Here is a 20,652-nt window from a genome sequence, read left to right as displayed (position 1 = left end):
AGCTTATAGAGCTAAAACTGTCCACATCTCAGAAGCATACTGTAATTGAGATAAAAATTATAACTGCAAAACGTTGAAGCTTCATAGCCATTTAAAGTGGCAAAAAACTTCAGTTAGGTTGCTCAGTAGTCTCTGATCTATTTTGCCTCCAGCTTCACTGCTGTAATAAAAACTTTTTTTCATAGAATGTGAGAATATCTCCTTTCCAAGTGAAGAAAGAAGCTACAAAGACCTTTGGTTAATACAGATTACCCCTTTTCCTGGTTAGTTTCCCTAGTAATAGAGATAAGAAGATCTTTTGTTGTCTTTTGCAGTTGAGATTGGTTGTCTTGCTTGTATTCGGGTTTAAAGCTACCATAAATGTGTAGATTTTCAGCTGCAGCACAGCATCTCAGGATTACAGTATTTATGACTGCACAAAATATATAATTAAAAAAGCAATTTGTAGAATTGGTTATCAAAAGATGCGTCTCATTTTAAATGAACCTCAAATATTTGCTTCCTCACTCCTAGTTTATAATTTGGCTGGCAAGAGCGTAAAAGTTGTCATACCACCTTTTTAATTGCTATCCTTTTTTGTTTAACAGCTATAAATGATTCTCATCAATTTTTTTTAACTATGGCAAAACTGTACTTAGCCAAGCTGTACTGATTCTTGATTAAACCAGACTCTCTCCTTTTGAAATTACAAACATAAGAGGCAATTGTTTTTAGTTATTATTTTTCAAAATATATTATCTGCACACTTTATGCCTGTAACACCTCACATTGATTACAGGAAAATATAACAATGCAATCAGCAAGGGTAACCCACTAGGAATAAGAATTCTGTTCATTTGATGCAGAGCTTTATGCATCAGTCAAGTCTGATCGATAAGAAAACTATACATTTTGAAATTCAGATTTAATGCGTTTTCAAGGAACTGCTGAGAAAGAATAGGAGCAACTTAAAATAAATACTGCAATAATTCATACTAAAAATTGTTACAGTGATATATTGTAAAGTTGTCCTAAATAAACCTAGTGCTTCAAAAATTTTACCAATGAATTTGTATTACAAAATATGTGAAAATACAATAAAATACCACAAACAATGTCCTTTTTGGGTCAACAATGACACCAAGATGACTAGCTCTTATATTTAGTTTGTTAACTGTATGTATTGAAATATACAAATCTCAGTTTGGTTGAATTCTAAATACCACCCCCACTCAACTGTATGTTTACCTTTCTCATCCCTCCTCTAAAACTACTGCCAAACCTTCTGTCAAAACAAGTATTTTTCTTAGACCTTTATGTTTAGCCATTACTTATTTTCTACTACTATGTTTTGGCAGCAACTATTTATTGGTCTGTTATTGCAAAAAGTGCAATATAACAATAAACCAGTCTGAAGGTCATTTTATATCTTGAGGATACATACCATATATTTCTTTAAAAATAATCATACTTTTGTAAGCAATACTTTACAGTAGACACCTCAAATCTACCATAGATGTAAAACTTAAAACGAGAAAAATTTAGGCTCTAAATCTTTATACACATATTTATATTCAGATTTCTATATATATTATATATATACACGCACACAAGAGTATATATAAAATATATATAATCAGATTCAAAAACTGAACAAAAACTGGGCACTGTACATAATATCTTTTTAAAACTCAAACAATAGAAAAACTTTAAACATTAAACAATTTTAATAAAAGTTTCTGTACAATGCTAAGCAGTTTTATTTACATATAGAAAATGTAATAGGAGTAGTGTTTGAAATTACAGAACTCCTTAAAATTTCAATGGCAGGTAATCTGGAAAAAATAACAGCATTCCATTCACAAATATTTTCAAGCAATAAATATGTATTTATAAATAGTGTAAATTTACATCAAGATTAGAAACAAAAATCACAAATCTGAAGTTTATTCCTTAGTCTATGTGCAACCCATTTATCTTTGTGACTTGGCTGTTAATTTTTTTTAATTTTATTTAGGAACCAAAAGTGTAACCGTTGTGGTTTCAAAACAAGACAGAAAAACATAAAAACAGTAAAAAATTTATCACCTAACTTTTCACATTAAAAAAAAATGTTGCCCAAAGAAAGACTTAAAATTTCTAACTACCTTACAAAGAAATGACCAGCTAAGCTAGTACTTATTCCAAGGGAAATTCTGAAGGGGAAAAATGGATGAAACCAACTCATCAGCCCAGAAACAGAGAAATACAAAAGAGGTGGTCTTCAAGTCAGTAGTCTGTATAATGTTGCCAGTTTTGTCAGATATATACAAAACATGGAATTATTTTTTTTTTGAAGTACAGCTGGATGAGCTTTATTTGTTTTGAGTTCTGGAGTAGGAGGCAGTGCTCTCTCCTGTCCAGTTGGTTGACACTCCGCACTTGGAAGGTTGCATAGACACAGCTTTCAGCCAGCAGCCTTACGGGATAGCTACAAAAATCAGTGGTGCAGAACTGGGTCACTTCCTGAATATCAGAAAAATATTCATTTAATGTCCATGGAAAAATGTCAAGATGAGGAGGATGGCAATGGAGGAGCCTGAAAAAGAAAATATATTAGATTATCTTTCCTACAGTGGTGTAAAGTTCAAATTATTCATTCAATATGTGTGCAAACAATATGTACGACATTTAAACAACATGAGTACAGTTAGCTTTCTGTTTGAGGGTTCTTCATTTGCATGCTGTCTTATATTTTCCTGCACATACAAGCACAACATGTATTTTACATTTAGAGCATGTCAATAATACTGCCCATCATGTAGTACAGGGGTGCTCAACACCTGGCCCACAGACCAGATCCCGGCCCTCCCCAGTGGTGCATCATCCAGCCTGCGGGGCTCCCCACAGGTCTTAAAACAGGGGTGGGCAAAATACAGCCTGCAGGGACCCTAAAAAAATTTGGAAAATTAGTATTTCTCTGCCCTTGGTTCCTGTCAAAAATGACCAGCTTCTTCCCTGCTGGCAAGCAGGGGATCAGGGCTGTGCGCTGCCCCCTGCCTGTACTGCGGGGCTGGGGGGCACTGGGTGGGAGCAGGGGTGAGGAGCCAGTGGGAGCACAAGGCCCACACTGGTGTCCCGGGGCTAATGCCAGCAGGGCCCAGAGCAGGGTGGCAGGAGCACGGGGTCCCAGCTGACAGGCTCTATGGAGCCGGGCCAGCTCCCTGCTGGTGCAGCCCAGCCCAGCTCCACAGACCCCTGCCAGCCTGTGCCCCACCAATGCTGGCCCTGAGACACTGGTCCCAAGACATTGGGACACTGGTCCCAAGATGGTGACCAGAGGGGGGGGCACCTGTCAAGGGGCGGGACTACCCATGCAGCCCTCAACAGCCTGCCAAAACTGAGTAAGCAGCCCTCCGCTCAAAATAATTGCCTGCCCCATCTTAAAATTTGATGGCAGGGGAGCCGTGGCATTGCTTCCCTGCTGCTAAATTTCTGGACCTGTGGAGAGCCCAGGGCTCTGATATTGATATGTGGGGCTGGGTGGAAGTAGCAGATTGCCCAGACTTAACTGTCACACACAGGACCCAAGATCCCAGCATATGGAGCTTGATCCTGGTGTGCAGGGCTGAGTGGGGTGGCACCAGGTGCTAAAGTTTGATCCTGGTGTGCATGGTCCCAGGGCTGAATTCTGGTGTGCAGTGCCAGTGTGGGGCCCGATCCCAGTGTGCAGAAGCCAGCCAAGGCTCCACAGGGCTGGGTAGAGAAAGCAAGGGGCCTAAATCTTGGTGCACAGGGCTTCACCCAGGCTGTGAATCATCTGGCCTGCAAGGCCAAAAGCTCGTGTATCGCTGATGTAGTGTAGTGTAGAGATACCCAAGTTAGCTTTAAAACAAGCCAACTTGGGCCTGGAAACAGTCTAGCCAGGGCAACATGGAGATCCACGCAAATTAACATACTCTATTTTTTGTTCAAAGCTACTTGGCTATCAACTATATTTCAACCCTTTTATCTTTGGCCACAGGCAGGGTTGGCAAGTCACAGAAACAAGTTCTTGGGCAGTAAGAAGTCCTCCAAATGTCACCACTACCTAGTGACTTATGATACATATATAAATCTACAAGATGGCCATGGAGAGAGCCTGAGACTTCCCCGCACAAAAACAAGGAAGCATCCATGAGAACATGGTAGTAATGGCACCCTGTGTGGAGGAGAATCTGGGTCTTGTTCATTCCTAGCAATTTGTGGCAGAAGTTTGAGTCCAAATGACATTTGACCATTCGATTCAAAGCCTTGGTTGTGCTGCACCACCATTAAGACATGTCCGCATTGATTTCTCTTCACCAGGTCTTGGAGGATTCCTTACAAAAGGCTGATTTTCCTCACACCAAACACCACCAGACTCAGCCATAAAACACTACCTGGCACCAGGCTGACTCCCTTTTATCCACCCAAACACACCACGTCCTCTTCATTACACATACTAAGGTAACTTGTTTCTGTGACTTGCCAACCCTGTTTCTTCCCTCTGCAAAGACTCAACTTGGCTTGCCAACACTGACACTTTTTTTTTCTCTCCTCAGTTGTGACTACACTTACTCTTGACACCAGCCATGTCATCTGTTCTTTAAAAGGTGATGTTCACTCTTAAAATGATACTAATAATGGCTCCCAAAGGCTGAAGATACTAGCTATGAGGTCCAAAAGTCAAAATCTTTTTACTTCAGGCTCAGATAAAATAATTTAAAAATCAACACAGCAATTACTTAGGTGAACATAATATTAAAAATAGAACTTGCCTCTACACAACCCTTCCTGCACAATTCTCTCCCTCAGAAATATGCGATAACAGGCATTTGCAGGATTTCTGATGTTCATCATTTTAGTACCAGAGGACTTCACAAAAATTAATGGGTCTGATCTTTTAAGCATGAAGTGGAGGTCAACAATGTTGGTTTCTGTTAGACTAACAGAGGGGGTGAATTGCACAGGAGAACAAGAAGTCACCAGCCCAAGGATAGTTTAACCTTAAAAATAAGGTAAGTAGTGAGCTTTGAGCTAAATCAGTCTAAATAAAGTGAAAAGAAGATCTCCAAACACTTTTTGTTGCACCTAGAAAGGCATCAAAAGCCATAACAATTTCTGGCTTGCATATTCAATTACAATTTTAAATTCTCAAAACACTTTCTCCAATTATTGTTTACTTTGCTAAGGAGGCAAGATTTGTCATGAATAAATCCACACACACACACACACACACACGCGCGCGCGCGCCACCTGACCTGCCTGCAACTACAAAACCTAGAGAAACATACAGGTAATCATGCACCGGTACAAACTAACAGGCTACAATGTACAGCACAAGTCCGCAGACAAAAATGGACCTGGTTTTTTTTGCTTTGTATTAGAAATGCAAAGGAGACCCCACATCAAAGAAAAAATTATTTGAGAACATCCACTTGCTCAGTATGAAAACAAGGCTGATTTAAGGTTTTTAGTATACAGAACATCTTGCAGCTGTACTGACTTCCTACCAGGCCAATGTATTAGAGTTGCTCTTGAAATTGGTGCTAGTGTCTCCAACTTTTATTGTCCTCATTCTTCCTCACTCTCGATTTAACCATTATGATTTTCAGATGGTCTCGCATGGATTTTTAAAGCCACGTCTTTATGAATTGCAACAGTCCCTGTAAACTCAATGGTACGTTCTGGTAAATTATTGTACTTTTTCCACAGATTTCTATCCCATCAATTTTCTTTCCCTGTAAAAATTAAATAATCAAATACCTCCATTTGAAACAGACAGTCGATGGTGCTCTAACACAACGGGCACCAAGATGGTAGAAATGCTTTACAAATCAGAGAGTTACGCAGCCACTTATTGATTTGACTTACTAATGTAAATTGGTCATAGACATGCATCAAGTCCTCCATTTTGTACTGTTCTAGCACCACAAAGTTTTCCAGGTTTGCGCTTATCTTTCGTGCACAGTCTTGGCAATGTACAACGTAAGTCTTCCGAGAATTGCTCTCACTTGTGACAAAAAGCAGATCAAAGACTTCTACCTGTTGAATCAGAAACAGAAAGCAATGTTAAGATCTCACTTTGGAAAGTTACCAAAAATAAAGCTTGCCTGGTTTGGTATTTACATCCTGACTTTAAGGGTCTGCAGAAAATAAAAATAATGATAGCCAGTGAAAATCCAAACTTCTAGGATTCAGACACAGGATAAGGTACTCTCTTTTATTCAATCCAGAGAGGTAATGCTACTATTAGTATTTTAAGATGTTTGGCTAAATGACACTAGGAAAGGGACAAATCTTTCCCCAGTATTAACTAAGCAAGTTTCACATTCCGAGTGACATTTACTCCTATAATCCTTATACTTCTGTAAAGAAAGATAACTTAAAAGCCTTATTATTCCACCTATTTTGCAGAGGTGGGCAAAGACAGAAATCAAGGGCAAGATTTCCCCCATCTACTGCTCTTCAGTTCCCTGCTTTTGAGTGCTTAGCCTGAGACAACCTGTCAGCCAGATTTTTTTCAGAGCTGTTAAAATACTGCTTTTCATTTGGTCTTCAAAGTTGCTACCCAATTCTTCAAAACAATATACTATTGAACACTAGGGAGACCCAAATTGCCAAGCAAGAATGACATGTTCTGTGAAGACGCCACACTGCAGCTGTTTGTCTATTTCAGTGGTCAGAAACAAGCCTAAAGACTTTAAAAATGGAGCCCAGTGTATCAAATTCAGTGTAGATGGACTAATTTAAGAATCTACCCTAATGGAAAAATAACTTGCTTTCTTACTGCAAAAACAACTATAACATATCTAGAAGACTTGCTTGTAAGCCCTTCTGGAAAAGGTACTGTGTCCTTCTTACATATAGAATGCCTAGCAGACTGTGGGGTATACTGCAACTCAAATAAGATACAGAAAATTAACAAGAAGAACAGCAGCAATAATGGAAGACAGCTAAAAATAGAAATAAGAAACAATTTGAATTGGTAAGGCTTTTTATTTAATTCTACTGACCTCACAAATGCTACAGTAATGAGCTGGCTCATCCTTTGCTCGCCCATGCCAGACGATCTCTTTTCCTGCAGCAATTAGAGCTTCCCTTAAAGTCTGACACTGCTTGAGTGTTCTTAACAGGCAATACCTATCACAGAAATCAGAATGAAATAAATGTACAAACATTTCCACTGTGTTTAGCTAAAAGTTGTACTTTGTGTAGATTTATTCAACCCAAATGCCCCATAATAGTTGGTACATTTTAAGTGGAACACTTACATTCTTGAAACACAATACAATAACGGTGTTTTCTATTGTAGCTTGTACCTACATAATTCCTTGGTTTGTAACTTTATCAGCCAGAAAGTTTGGCTGATGTATCAAGCTAAAATTAACTGTTGCATATGTCACCAATCCAAAACACTGAAATAAACCTTCCTAAAATAACCGGCTTCTAGTTACCCCAGGTTGGCAAATTTAAGTTCTGGTAAAAATTATGTTGCAGTTTGGAAATGAAAGTGATCCTTAGCTACCTATCAGAAATGTATACTATTGAACTGTCCCAACTAGCAGAGAAACCAAACACACAACTCTCAGAAATCAGCAGAAAAAGCATCTAAAATACACGCACATTTTACCTTTACTACACTTATCGCACCAATGAACAAAAGAAAGTTTAAGCGCTCCCAAATTATTTACAATTGTTTGCAATACTTACATAAATGACCAACTTCCTCCCCCCTCATTTGTAAAGCAGTTAATTATTTTTCTTTCCAGTGCTGCATGAGCTACAAAGGTTCTCAAAAATGATGAAAATGGGCAAAATCAGTCCCATATTTCAAAACTGTAACATATAATTTACAATAATTTTTAGCTCTCAACTATAGCATGCATTTGAATTGCAGCCTTTAATTTTCTCCTCTAAAGGGTGGCTACATTACAGACACATTAGCCATTGAAGAAAGACTGGAAAATGTAAGGAGAAGCAAAAATGCTGGATAGAAAACAGAGTGAATAAAAGTTTTGCCTACAATTTCTTTTAGACTTCTCTAGTTCTTTCTTTCTCTCCCCAATTTAGTCTTAAATTGCTAGTGTACATGTTTTATGTACTTGTTTCTTCTGCGTATTCCAACTGGTTAAAAGAATTTTAGATTTTACACAAAGATTATTCTGGAAAGATATTTCACACTTAAAATTGTCTAAGGTCTTATTGGAATCTTTACTGTACAAATTTTATAAACTATCAACGCTACTCAGTTACATTGAGCTTCCAGAAAAAAGTTGAAACGCTCTTCTAGATAATTCTTCTCTATTAGGTTTTACAGTTTGAAGTCAATGGGACTCAAGCTCCTAAGGCACTTGGGGATGATCCCAATCTTTCTAGTCAGTGCTAACAAGTGGGCATATTGCTCAAAAGTGATCCAGATCAACAGGGTTAAATGCTAAGCACTCTTATACAAACAATAGAATGAGATCAGAAGAAGAAAAAGCAAGAGGGAGTATGAATCTGTAAACTCCATGAGGAAGGCACTCCCCAGGGGATTCAGTCCTTGCTCCCAGGGTTTTCTGTTTTTTAAATCAATTACTAAAAGATAAATTGAATACACGGTCCTGGAAGCACAGACCAAATCCCAAATTTGTTATCCGCTGGGCTGCTCAACAGCCCTGCTTAAACAGCAGGAAGACAGGACCCCATTCGGAGTAGCTTATACTTGATTCTAAGCCTAAAATGAAATGCCTATGGATTTTCTCAGTCCAACATGGAGTCACCTAATGATTCTATACGACTAAACAATTTAGCAGAGGCGGAAGGAGGATCAATCTGGATTGCTTTTCATGATTGACGTTCCTAAATTCTACTCAAATTCTGTTTAGGTGCTGAATAATTTGGAACTGTCCCTTAGGGCTTTAAAGTTAAGCTCCTAAGTTTATATTCAGTTATGGGTAGAATGGTCTAAAGCTTACTATTGACTATGCTAAAGTTTACTATTTTAAAATTTATTTTGGTCTGTGTGTGCGTGCAAGTTCATCAAGTGCTCCGATACAGTACCCTCTTAAAGCAGTAGGCTCTACAATTAAATGAACTTATAAGCTGTCAGTTTTTTGTGCTATTGTACTGATGTTTAGAAGGCTCTTTGGGCAGGCTATGTTTAACATGAAGCACGATAGTGTCCTTCCCATAAATGTTCTCCAGAATCTCAGCCTTTACATCCAGAAGTTTTCTGTTACAGTCATTAAGTACAAATTGTTGAATGTGTAACCATGAGTAACTACTGAGCTAGGTCTGCCTGAGCTTACAGAGAGCTTGAAACAATACTCCAAACGATAACACAGATTCTAAAATGTCAACATTGTTAACTATATCATTTCCATTCATAACATGTAAAAAAGCAAGTATCACTTAAGGAATTCAGTAGTATTTCCAAAAGTATGGGGCATCTGAAAGAACTGATGAGGGAGTTGTGGGCAGATGAAGCTGTATAAATTTAGAGTTGCAGATCTCAACATGGTGAAACACAGGATTGGAATGTGCCTCTTGGGGCTGTGAGACTGGCCACCTATGTTTGTAGACAGCTATTTAACATCAAATGGGACTGAAGAGAAGTATGACTGATTTACTTCCCTGAAAAGAAGAGGAAGAAAATGGGAGGGATCACTTTTTAAAAAATTGTGAAATACTGCTCTGCATAATTTACTATTACTTCTTATACTTCTTTTTGGTATTTGACAAAGTTTTCAAAGCCTGGACAGTATTTTGTCCCATCGCCTTGACAATATAGTACTGGTCTTTACAAATTAGTAAACAATATATTTATGCTACTGTAATTTAAAGATGGCTGGCTGGATATTTTCATGATCCAATGTTTACTGTTTTACTTGTGGCTTTTAAACAAAATCTCTGTTGTACCTTTCACTTGTATCACATTTCCTTTATTACATTTTAAGTTTATTTTATAGGGCTGTTATTTATTTAAAATGATATTTAAATTTTAGAATTAGATGACCATCTGCCAACTTCTTTAGTATTATGCCCCCATTTATTCTCCATGTACCTACAGAATTTTTTTCTTTCCTTTTGACATTTTTCTGTTATTTAGTGAATATTAAGAGGTTGTCTTCTCTCATCAAGTTTTAACTAATTTTAGATATTTCTATTTGGTCCCTCTCCATATTTCAGTACAACCATATCTTTAAACACTGCTTAATGAAAAGCTTCTGTTTTTTTGTTATTCAGAACAGTCCTGGGTTGTACATTAATTAAAATGTGTAAGCCTTCTTTCAAATTAATTTTACCACTCTTCACTGCATAAGCATCATTAATCTTCCCCCCACCAAATGTACATGTATTCTCATTATTTACATTTGGTTTACGCAGTTTTTGAAGAGTACTCATCATCACTATGTATGCAAGTGGAAGGCATCTGTGTTTTCACTTGAACAGGCACTCATATGCTGAGCCCCTGAAGAGCACAGAGCTTGCAGCATTGACACTGCACAGCCAGGGGTCCCCTGTGCATGCATCTTGGCGTGATCTGCAGGCTACTTCAGTCTGCCTGGGCACAGATGGAAGCAGAGCACTGGGCAGCCCTGACTGGCTGATCTAGGCTGCTCAGGGTCAGCCTGCATCTTCCTGCTGCACAATGTGGGGATTGTGAAGGGGGTGCATCCTGTTCCCTGCTCAGCTGGAGCAGCAGAGTCCAGCCCAAATGACACACTGTTTTCCTGGGGGAAGTGGAAAGAGGCATGTAAAGGATGGAGGAACAAAGCACCCCGGGATGCTAGAGGACTGCACTATAGCTTCTCTCAGAATGAAACGTGTGCACACATTCACTTTCCCAGGAGCAACTTAACCTTAGTTGTTCCTGGGCTATTTTTCTTCCAGAGCAGCCATTTTTGCTCTTGGAGAAAAATCTTGAACATCTGTACACTTGTGGTTTCTACTGGGAGAAGAGTGATTCTCCTAGGAGAAACTGAATGTCTGTACATGGTCAAAATCTGAGCTGATAACTAATTTCTTTCTGATGATGAAGTTCATGCATGTATACTGACGGTCTATCAACTGAAGTTTAAAATGGATGCCTTTCAAGTGCTGACATCCACAGAATGTAGAAGGAATGGACACAGAATTTCCAGTTGGCTCCATACCTTCCCAGTGAAGCAGCTTCAGATGACAGACTTGGACAACTGCCTTTCTTACTGAGGAAGACTCTTAGGAGGGTTCAAAAACAGACAGTAATTTTTTTATGCTTTTGAGACCTCTCTCTCTTTGGGTATGCCTGTATCAGTAGGGGATAAATTTTTTGGCAGGTGTGTCATAAATTAAGACCTGTGCTCATCTCAAGTGCCACTCCAATTCCCTTCCCTTGTTGCTCTGCTTTCTGCCCCTTGATCAATCTGCTGCTCTGCTTTTTGTTCCTTGCCCTATCTGCTGTTGCACTGCCTTTCCCCCCCTCCCTGATTTGCTGCAAGCCACACACAAAGGTTGCCTGTGCCACTTAGGGCATGGTGCCGCAGGTTGGCCTCCCTGGTCTACACTGCAATCAGTATGTGACTACAGCATAGTGTACTCAAACTACTTTTAAACTGGCTAGTTCTGATACCAAGAGCAGTCTAGTTGTGGCAGCCTGGAGGTGAGTGTAGGCTAATAATTTACTCTGCTTCTTGAATAAATTAGTGAAGTGTTTTTTCTCAAGGGTGTACCAGAAATCAAAATCTGGATGATTTGTTCACTTGGTGAGACTTAATCCAGATAAAATGAGAGATCTTGGTAGACTGGAAAAAACAACTGCAAAGCAGAGGAAAAACTGTGTGTTTAAATTATGTCCTTCTGTGGTGCATGTTGGAAACTTAGGTATGGACAAACTATCTTTTCAGCTGATTTAAAAGGGGAAGATAGCACGCATCAACTACATGGTTTGTTAGTTTGGTATGATCATGGTACATATTAGTTAACCTACCCTAACTTTGACACTGAGTGAAAAAGACTGTTACAGTTGCACACTTGCTTAGCTACAGAATCAGGAAAACTTAACAGATTTTTACATCTGTTCATAACCGAACACATCTAATTAGGTTCCAAGCTGCTGTCATGCAGAGATCAAAGACCAGACACAATGACTGTTTTCTATATCCATGTCAGGTTAGGATATTTCAACATATTTTCTGGAGGGAAAAGTTGGTAACCTTATCCATGTTTGTCACTTCAGGCTCTGAACTACTGTGATGTAATTCCAAAAAATCTAACACTTGTGCAAAATGTGACTGCCCAACTCTTACAACTATGTCTTTCCAATAGGTCTTTATATACTGATATAATGATCTATGTTGGTTGTCTGCTGGCTTTGGAAAGGGCTGTTCAAAGATAACCTGCAAAAGATACTTAAAAAAAAAAGAGTAAGCTTTTCTGCCTCCCTACAGCAAATGGAGACTGCTCATTCTTTTCCTGTTTATTTTTTAGTTAGTAATGTGAATCTCAGGCCAGGTACAGACATTATACCTTTACCAGTATAAATGATCGGAAACTAGTCTATACTCATAATAAAACAGATGTTTGGCACCCAAAACCGATCTATACCTGTATACGAGAACAGAAGTTCCGCATACACGGACTGGTTTAAAAATGGCGGAACCTGGTTTAGGATTGGCCCCTAGGGAACAGTGAATGTGTGTTCTGTTCGCTAGTGATCTAGACTATACCACTAACACAAAACCATGCAACTTAGATTGATTCTTCCTCAGGCTTTTTAAATGTCTGTACCTAGCCTCAGTGTGTTCCCTGGGGATTTCTAAGACATGCCAGAAATTATGAGAGTAAGCACCAATGACTTAAAGAGTATAAATGTTGAATCTTTAACGTGCTTTCTTTATGTACAGTGTTATTTCCTGTAATTAAATAGGTGTGAACAAGCTACACACGTAAAATCTCCAAAATATATAGTTTAACAGTCACTACTCCAATCTTTTCCTTCTCTGTTCGCACTCTCATGGTTCTTATGATGTTACCATTTCACAAGCTTCCGAATCATAAAAAGTGTGCTTCAGCCTAAACATCACTCAAATTTTTACAGTAAAATAACAGGAAATCACCTCAAACCTTCTTTATAGATCCTTTTAAAAAAAAGTGAGCCATTTTTCAGTTTTTCTTGCAAGTTAAAAGCTAACTTTATAAATAGGTGACTTAAAGTGAAAATTTTTCAGTTTTGGTCATAGTTTGTACAACTGCTGGAGTTAAAATTGGCATAACTGCTCAAGCTTGGAGTTTCCTGGGCTTGAAAGACTTGCTCTCTGATTAGTCACTTACTCTGAAATTCATTTCCCTTCCCCAAAACCTGGCCTAGAACATAAATATGCTGGTCATTAGAATATGCTGTAGATAGATGCATCTATCTTTTCACAAGTTCAGAGACTGACCGCACTGCTCGAAGTACTTTTGTAGGGACCTGTACAGCTTGAAAGGTATAATAAAGTTACTCTCAACCTACATTAACCACTTTTAAAAATGAAGAATTAAGCAAAAACAAAGCAACCAAGGCCTACTACTTTAAAAGTGTAAATTATCACCTCATTAATAAGTGAATTCATTGCTGGTGTGTTCAAAGCAAAACATGGAAAGAAGGCTTACCAAACCCATTATTCTTCCCTGTAAAAGATGTTTCAAGTTGTTTCTTTTGATGATAGGAGGATCTAAGTTTTCATTATGTACGACTTATAAGAACAATTAAATTTAAGTTTAAGAATAATGAAACAATCTTTTCCACAGCTAACTGAAGGCCTGATTTTGCAGCTTGGTACATGTAGGCAGATGCCAATAGCTGTAGAAGGAGCCATCTGAGTCAATGGTAGCCTGTCTGCATGCACTAAGTTTCAGGAATAAGGTTTTGGAAAATGTGAACTGCAAAGGTTAACTTAAGATGAAAATTTCTCCAGAAATCTAAAAAAAAAAATGCCTGAAAGATGACACTCCCGATATACCTAATTCACCTTGTTATAATAATACTCATTTCGTATAGTGTCAAATACAATCCAATAAAATGGGCATCACAAGAAAGTGTGTATTTATTTTGAATACTTTGGTTTAAAAATATCACCTTGTTTTTCTAGAAGTGGAGTCCTACTTCAGTCTTTTCAAATTAAGTGTTATTTGAGTAAATCCTTCAATCTGATTTACTGGTAGTCAAAATAAGAACAGCAAACAGTCAGACACAATGGATACAATGTTCAAAAAGCACTTACTTGATCATTTCAAAAAGCTTTGGATCTGAGACCTTGATATTTCGTGCCATGTTCCATGAAAGATGAACCATGGGTACTATTGACTTTACACTCTGCAGTTTATTCCACTCGTACCGTTCCACTGCCAATTTATACTGACAGGCTAGAAATAAATAAGGTACAGGAGTATTAAGGCAAGCTGGCAAACAAGTAGAAAAGAGATCCAAGATCTCTTGGTCACACCCAAAATTTAAGTTTTAAGATTAGAGAAACTGTATTGTATGATGCAGTGGTTGTGTTTACAATTTTTACAGTGTTTTTTTTAATACATTGTCAGTCTATTACACTTAGGATAATTACAGCTTTAAATGTGAATATTCCTTTTAAAGATTATTTTAACTTTTAAATATGTTAAACATCAAAAATCTAGCTTGCTAGATCTACTGTTGCCTTTATTCTATATATATAATCCAGTAGTATTGGTACAGTATATAATTATCTTGAAAAGGCAGATTACACTATTCAGAGACTTGCTGTGATGTGTCAAGCAAATTAAAGCTACGTTAATTATAAACGGGAAAGATTATGGAGAAAATACTGTGTTAATTTTATACAGTTTACATGTTGATATTCAGATATAATTTAAGTCAATTTGTGTGCTCCTAGAATGATCTTGTTAGTTCACTGTATCTAAACAAAGTTTATAATGGACTTCAAAGTATCTTTCTGGAGTATATACTATTTCAGTTAGACATCTGATAATTTTTTTTCTTCATTCTCACATCACTATTCCCGCCAACACTCCTCCCCACCCAAAACTTGGTCTGTATCCTAATGACTATTATAGCAGCATTTCTGAAACAATTAGCCAGAGGAAATTATTGAGTTTAACCTGAATTCATACACTGATATTCCTTTATGAACACAATAATTTTAGTGATTTGTAACAGCCTGATGTTGTCAGTAAAGAAAGGGTAGGTGGTATTAGTAGTCAAGAAAAGACAGGTCAAGCCTGCAACTTCTGTGCAAGGAGAACATGAGGTTAAGGCTAGGAAGGCATAATGAAGGAGCCGGTCTACAAAGTTAGAGTTTCTAAATAATTTCCTTTTTTCTTTACCTTCTTTGTCTTTGGAAACAAACTAAAGCCTATAAAAAAACCATCTGAAGGAATTGTGAAAGAATTGTAAGCCTGTGTTTCCAACTTGCCTTTGACAGGAAAACACCTAAGCTATAAAGAGTGGTTTCAAGAGCTTATAAAATTTTTGATTTTGTAAAATATAGTGAATGTGTAAAGTCCAAAACAATTGAGGAATATTTACAAATTATCCATGTCAACATACACATTACTTTACTGTACCTGTAAGCGGGCCAACATTCCAAGCAATGTTGTTGCACCAGCCAATAGCCTGAACCCAATGAACAGTGCCAGCATTTATCCATACCAAATCCCCAGGTCTTTGTATAAACCTATAAACAGGGACATTGGCTTCATATAAGTCTTCCAGATTAGGCCACCAAGAGCCCATTAGGAAATTCATATTATTTCTGAAACAAAAGAAAAAAAATAGAATGTGTAGCATTTACTGAGAGATCTATTATTGGTCAAACCTTGCCAGTAAGATAAAATTAAGTAAATCAAGATTATTTACCAAAAAAATCTTTTCAGTATTTAAGTAGTAACTCAGGAGACTAGCAAAATAAAAGGCTTCACTTTTAAAGTGAGTGATTATAATCCAGAACAAACCATTAAACCCTGCTATTGTCCCACAATCTATCTGGTTGTTAGAAATATATAGGTGTCCTTCATTAATTTTCCACACACTACAATATTTTTTTTCCTGAAATATCTCAATATTGTTACCACTGAGATAGTTCCATTAGTGGTTACACCCAGCATAACTACAGTGCTGACTGCAAGTGTACTGTTATTTTAACCATGATGGCATCTACATCTGCTTAAGGCAAGTCTAGATAGCGTGGTGTTCAAAATATTAATAGTTGCTGCTGCCATGTTTCCACTACACTGCTATCATAGCTGGGTTGCAGCAATGGTGGGGAAATTAAGAAGAACAAAAGTATAGTGTAGACAAGACGCAGTGGACTGCTGAGTACTTACTTATTACCATATTTACCCATATCCAAAATTATTCTGAATTTAAGACAACACCCCATAATTAGATTCTACACATGGAAAATTATAAATGTGTTATAATTTTTCATATATAGAATCTAATTAATGGAAGGTGGTCATCTTAAATTCAGCCCCCTTTCCCCCACAAACTGCTGTAATAAAGAAAGTAGTGGGGGGGGGAGCAAGGGGCCAGATCTCTGCCCCTTGATCCCCCCATGCCTGTCCCCCCCCATTTCCTGCCTCCCCCACCTCTGCTCTCCTGGCTCAATCTGCTGCTGCTGCTTGCTCCTCCGGAGCAGTTACCAGTAGCACAGCCCGATCCCAGCTTCTGCCTCCCCCACCTCCTGTTCTCTCCTGTACCCTAACCCTCTACCCCTTACACTTTGCATCTGTGCCTGCTCCCCTACTCTCTGCTCCCCCCACACGCCCCTTTTACCATCTGCTGCATCTCTGCCTTGGGCAACTCAACAGCAACACAGACCCAACACAGCCCAGCTGGGAAGAAGAGGTGGTGGCTCCTAGCTGAGCAGGGTCCAGGCTGAAAGGGGCAGGTTAGCAGGGGCTGGTGGGGTAGGCTGCAGGTTTCCTCTTCCCCCCTCTCCTGAGTCGCCCCTCCACTCCCCCAGCAAAAGCTATTTCAGTCCAGAGAAGGTGACAGTTCAGCTCTGGCTTCAGTTTGGGTCCAAAGCTGGAGCTAAGCTGCTGCTTGGCCCAGGCTGGTACCTGGAAGCAAGGTGAGGTTCCCCCTGCCACCAACGCTCATTGGGAGGGGAAAAAAAGTCTCTTACTGAGTTTTGGCAAGCCATCGAGAGCTGCATGACAGGCAGCCCAGGGTAGATTAATATTAATTTTCTAAATTTTTTAGGGGCCCCGCAGGCCAGATAGAATGGCTTGGAGGGCTGCATCCAGCCCACAGGCCACATTTTGCCCACTCCTACTCCACCCCCTTACCCACCAGATTCTATACCTGGAAAATTATAACAAATGTATACATTTTCCATATATATAACCTAATTATTGGGGGGTAGTGTCACATCTCAAATCTGAAGTTGTTTTGGACTTGGCTAAATATGGTAATTTCATTACATATTCAAACTACCTTAACTTCGTAAGTCATGAACACTTCTTTCAGTTGAAGCAGATAGAAAATATATTAAACCTTTAAAAGATTAAAGTACATAATTGATTAAAATGTACATGACCACATTATTATTTTACAGACACCCACACATCTGTTTTCTGAATGATAAGTTTTTGTCCTCTGATGTAACTTGCTGCTGCCTTACCTCTGCAGTATACACAGCTGAGATAAGCAATGTATAAATTGCAATATACCTGATACTGTATATTATAAATTGCAGTCAAGTCAGCTGAAGAGTTCCAAAACCACGATTCTCTTCTAACAAATTCAAAATAGGAACTATCAAATCATTTTCACCAATAATTTGATCACTATCTATCTTGTTCCATTTCATGCTCAAAAATGCTCCTGAAGGATGTCATAAAATACCATTTTTTCATTGGTTAAATATAAAGGCTCATCTGAACTGGAAATCCTTTTCATCTGTCCTCTGTGATCTTACGGACTTGTCAGACTACTCTTAAATCTGACCACATTATTTATCACAGCTGTTGCCTTCAAATGTTTCTGTATTACCTTTTGGGAAAAGAGAGGAGCCTGGCTCTCAAATTCTTTAAACTGTTTTGGCTTTTAGCCTCCCATTTTTTTATTTTGGTCAATCTACTTATGAACTGTTTGTTTGCTATGCTGATGACATTTTCTATTTAAAGCATTTTTCTGTTTCTATGAAGATTCATTTTGCACAGCCTTCTAAATGAATGTACTTCTATCATATATTCAAATAACAAATACCTAAGAAAAAACACCCCTGAATTCACTTGTAGTGCACTAAATTAACCCAATACAGATATAGTCATCATGACTACAGTGTCTTGCGATCTGCAGATATTTAAAACTGCACAAACATTTGTGTACATTTCAAATAAATCCAAGTTACCAAGTAGACTAATAATGAAAAACAGCAGTGTAAATCCAATGCTCTACTAATGGTTCTCTAAAGTAACACAGGAGGACCACCATTTAAGTGTGAAAGTTGGTCTACACTAAAAAGACCTACAATGTATGTGACGGTTTTTGCAGTGTGGAAATATCCTGAATGGGACTGAGGTCATAAGACACATTTTGGACATTAAACAGCCTCAGAAATAGTAACTATTACCAATAGCTATGGATTCCTTCTGATGTGCTCTGATTTCAAATTTTGGACCTAGATGTGTACGTTTCCTTATCCACTACCAATCCAGAGTCAGCTACAAGCCCCTCCTTTATTTTTGTTTTAAAAACAGATTTATTTCAAGACTTAACAATTGTTAATTGTTGGAAGTGAAATTGTCATGGGGCAACTGAGGTAATCAAAGCTGGCTGTTTTGGTTAGAAAGCTGTGTAAGCTCTAGAATTTGCTGTCACACGTTAAAGACTTTTCTGATTAAATAAGAAGTGGTAAAATTAGAAGTGGTAGGGCTTTCCCCCATACATACCTATAGAATGCAAGGACAACTTATGAAACTTACTTTTCACAGAAGTCATTCATGACACCCCAATAGCTTTCAGGAACAACAAACCATTCACAATCACCTGGGCCAATGTTAATATTAACTGAACAAAAGTTGTTATTTTCTTGATGACCTGGAATGTATAATAAAATAAGTTTATTTTCAGCTCAGGTAATTGTGCTTGAACAACACCATGATAATGGTAAGTAGTAGGTAAGTAATAATTGTTAAGAGGCTAATGCTATCATAGCTTATATACGTATACAGATCTAATATGCTATCTTAGTCTATCCCAGAGGTGTCAAACATAAGGCCCATGAAATGGATTTAGCCAGATAGACTGGAGGCTGGCTACTTGAAGTTGTGGGGCATGACCAGGGGAGTAGCCTGTTTCAAAATATGGGGCTCTTGGCTGTGGTGGAAATGGTGACCAACGGCAGGAGGGTGGAGCAAGGGCTGATACAGCCCCAGTCACCTTCTGGTTGCTTTGCATGTTTCCACTGCTGTAGCCCTATCTTCCTGCCTGCTGGCCCCCATCCCAAACTGGAGCTGAAACTGGGGCTGCTGCTGAGGCAAAAGCTCCAACTCTGACAAAGCATGCAGTGGGTGCTGGAGCCACCACTGCCGCTGCTGTGTGGCCCAGGTTGCAGCCAGACCTGCCACTTTCTTCTGGCCTGGGCTGGATATTAGGGCTGTGCGAAGCTTCAGTAGCTGGTTCGATTTGGAGGAGATTCAGCCCAATCTGGCAGCCAACTCTCTGAATCCGAATTGAATCAGGAGACCCATTAAAAGGTCCAAATCGAATCAGAAACCTTCAAATCAATTTGGATTTGGAAGGTTTGCAGCAAACAGAAGCTGAAAAGAGGGAGGGGAATGGGGTGATCTTCCACATAGGCAGTCTTTGACTTATGACGGTTTGAGTTGCAAAAAATGGCACTTACAACCTTTGTAAATTGCGACCCTGCTTCCAGGCTCCGATGGGGGTTTTGACTTTATGATGCTGGACACAGCTGCCTCCAGCTGGTAAGTCTGTTGTGGTGGGCAGAGGAGAGAGGGAAGGGGTGTGGGGGGGGAGATCAACACCCGCAAAATGAAAGAGGCATTGGGGTTGGGACAAGCTGCCCAGCCGGGGGTGTGGGAGGAGGTGCGGGACTCGGGGAGGCAGGTTCCTGTTACTGCGTGCCACTGGTCCAGGAGCTGCTCTTCTCGTGGCTCCTCCAGCAGCTATTGCAGGAGTGGGCATCTGCGCAGGGCGGGCTGGGCCTGGCTGTGCTCCAGGCAGCAGGCCCCTGATGCCGGGCTGCACACTGCAGGGCAGGTGGAGCTAGGGCTGCATTCTGGACAGCCAACCCTCACTGCCAGACATGCTCCAGGAGGCTAGCCTTGGCCATCTATCACCCGGCTGCGCTCTGCAGGGCGGGTAAAGCCAGGGCTGCGCTCTGGCCAGCTAGCCTCAGCCACAGGCCTGTCTCCATCTACCCTACAGAGCGCAGACCAGCAATAGGAGCTTGCTGCCTGGAACACAGCCCTGGCTCCACCTGCCCTGTGGAGCACAGCCTAGTGGCAGGCGGCTGGGGCTAGCCTCCCGGAGCACAGCCAGGCCTAGCCTGCCCTGCACAGATCCGAGGACACGCCCAACTCCCATGCCCTCCTGGACTGCTGGCAAGAGCCACTGGAGGAGCCACCAAAAGAGCAGCTCCTGGACTCGTGGTGCACTGTGGTGCACAGTAGCAGGAGTCCCCCCTCCCCAAGTCCCGCACC

General features: G+C 39.5%; 1 protein-coding gene across 4 annotated transcripts in view; it reads right to left on the bottom strand.

The window, feature by feature from the left end:
* Window positions 1-977: 977 nt before the first annotated feature.
* Window positions 978-20,652, bottom strand: part of KDM6A (lysine demethylase 6A) — a 305,237-nt gene continuing 285,562 nt past the window's right edge. For all 4 annotated transcript variants that reach the window (XM_019524155.1, XM_019524154.1, XM_019524156.1 and 1 more), the window contains 6 exons: window positions 18,910-19,024; window positions 15,544-15,731; window positions 14,208-14,349; window positions 6,996-7,122; window positions 5,854-6,024; window positions 978-2,557 (listed from right to left, as the gene is read on the bottom strand). In XM_019524155.1, coding sequence (XP_019379700.1) covers window positions 2,528-2,557; window positions 5,854-6,024; window positions 6,996-7,122; window positions 14,208-14,349; window positions 15,544-15,731; window positions 18,910-19,024 — 773 coding nt within the window. In that variant the 3' untranslated portion in view covers window positions 978-2,527. The remainder of the gene's footprint in view (window positions 2,558-5,853; window positions 6,025-6,995; window positions 7,123-14,207; window positions 14,350-15,543; window positions 15,732-18,909; window positions 19,025-20,652) is intronic.

This window comes from Gavialis gangeticus, unplaced genomic scaffold (assembly GCF_001723915.1).
Source record: "Gavialis gangeticus isolate Ggan-Ray unplaced genomic scaffold, GavGan_comp1, whole genome shotgun sequence".
Lineage (NCBI taxonomy): Eukaryota > Metazoa > Chordata > Crocodylia > Gavialidae > Gavialis > Gavialis gangeticus.
Note: the sequence above shows the minus strand (reverse complement) of the source record. Positions and strands in the feature narration are given on the sequence as shown.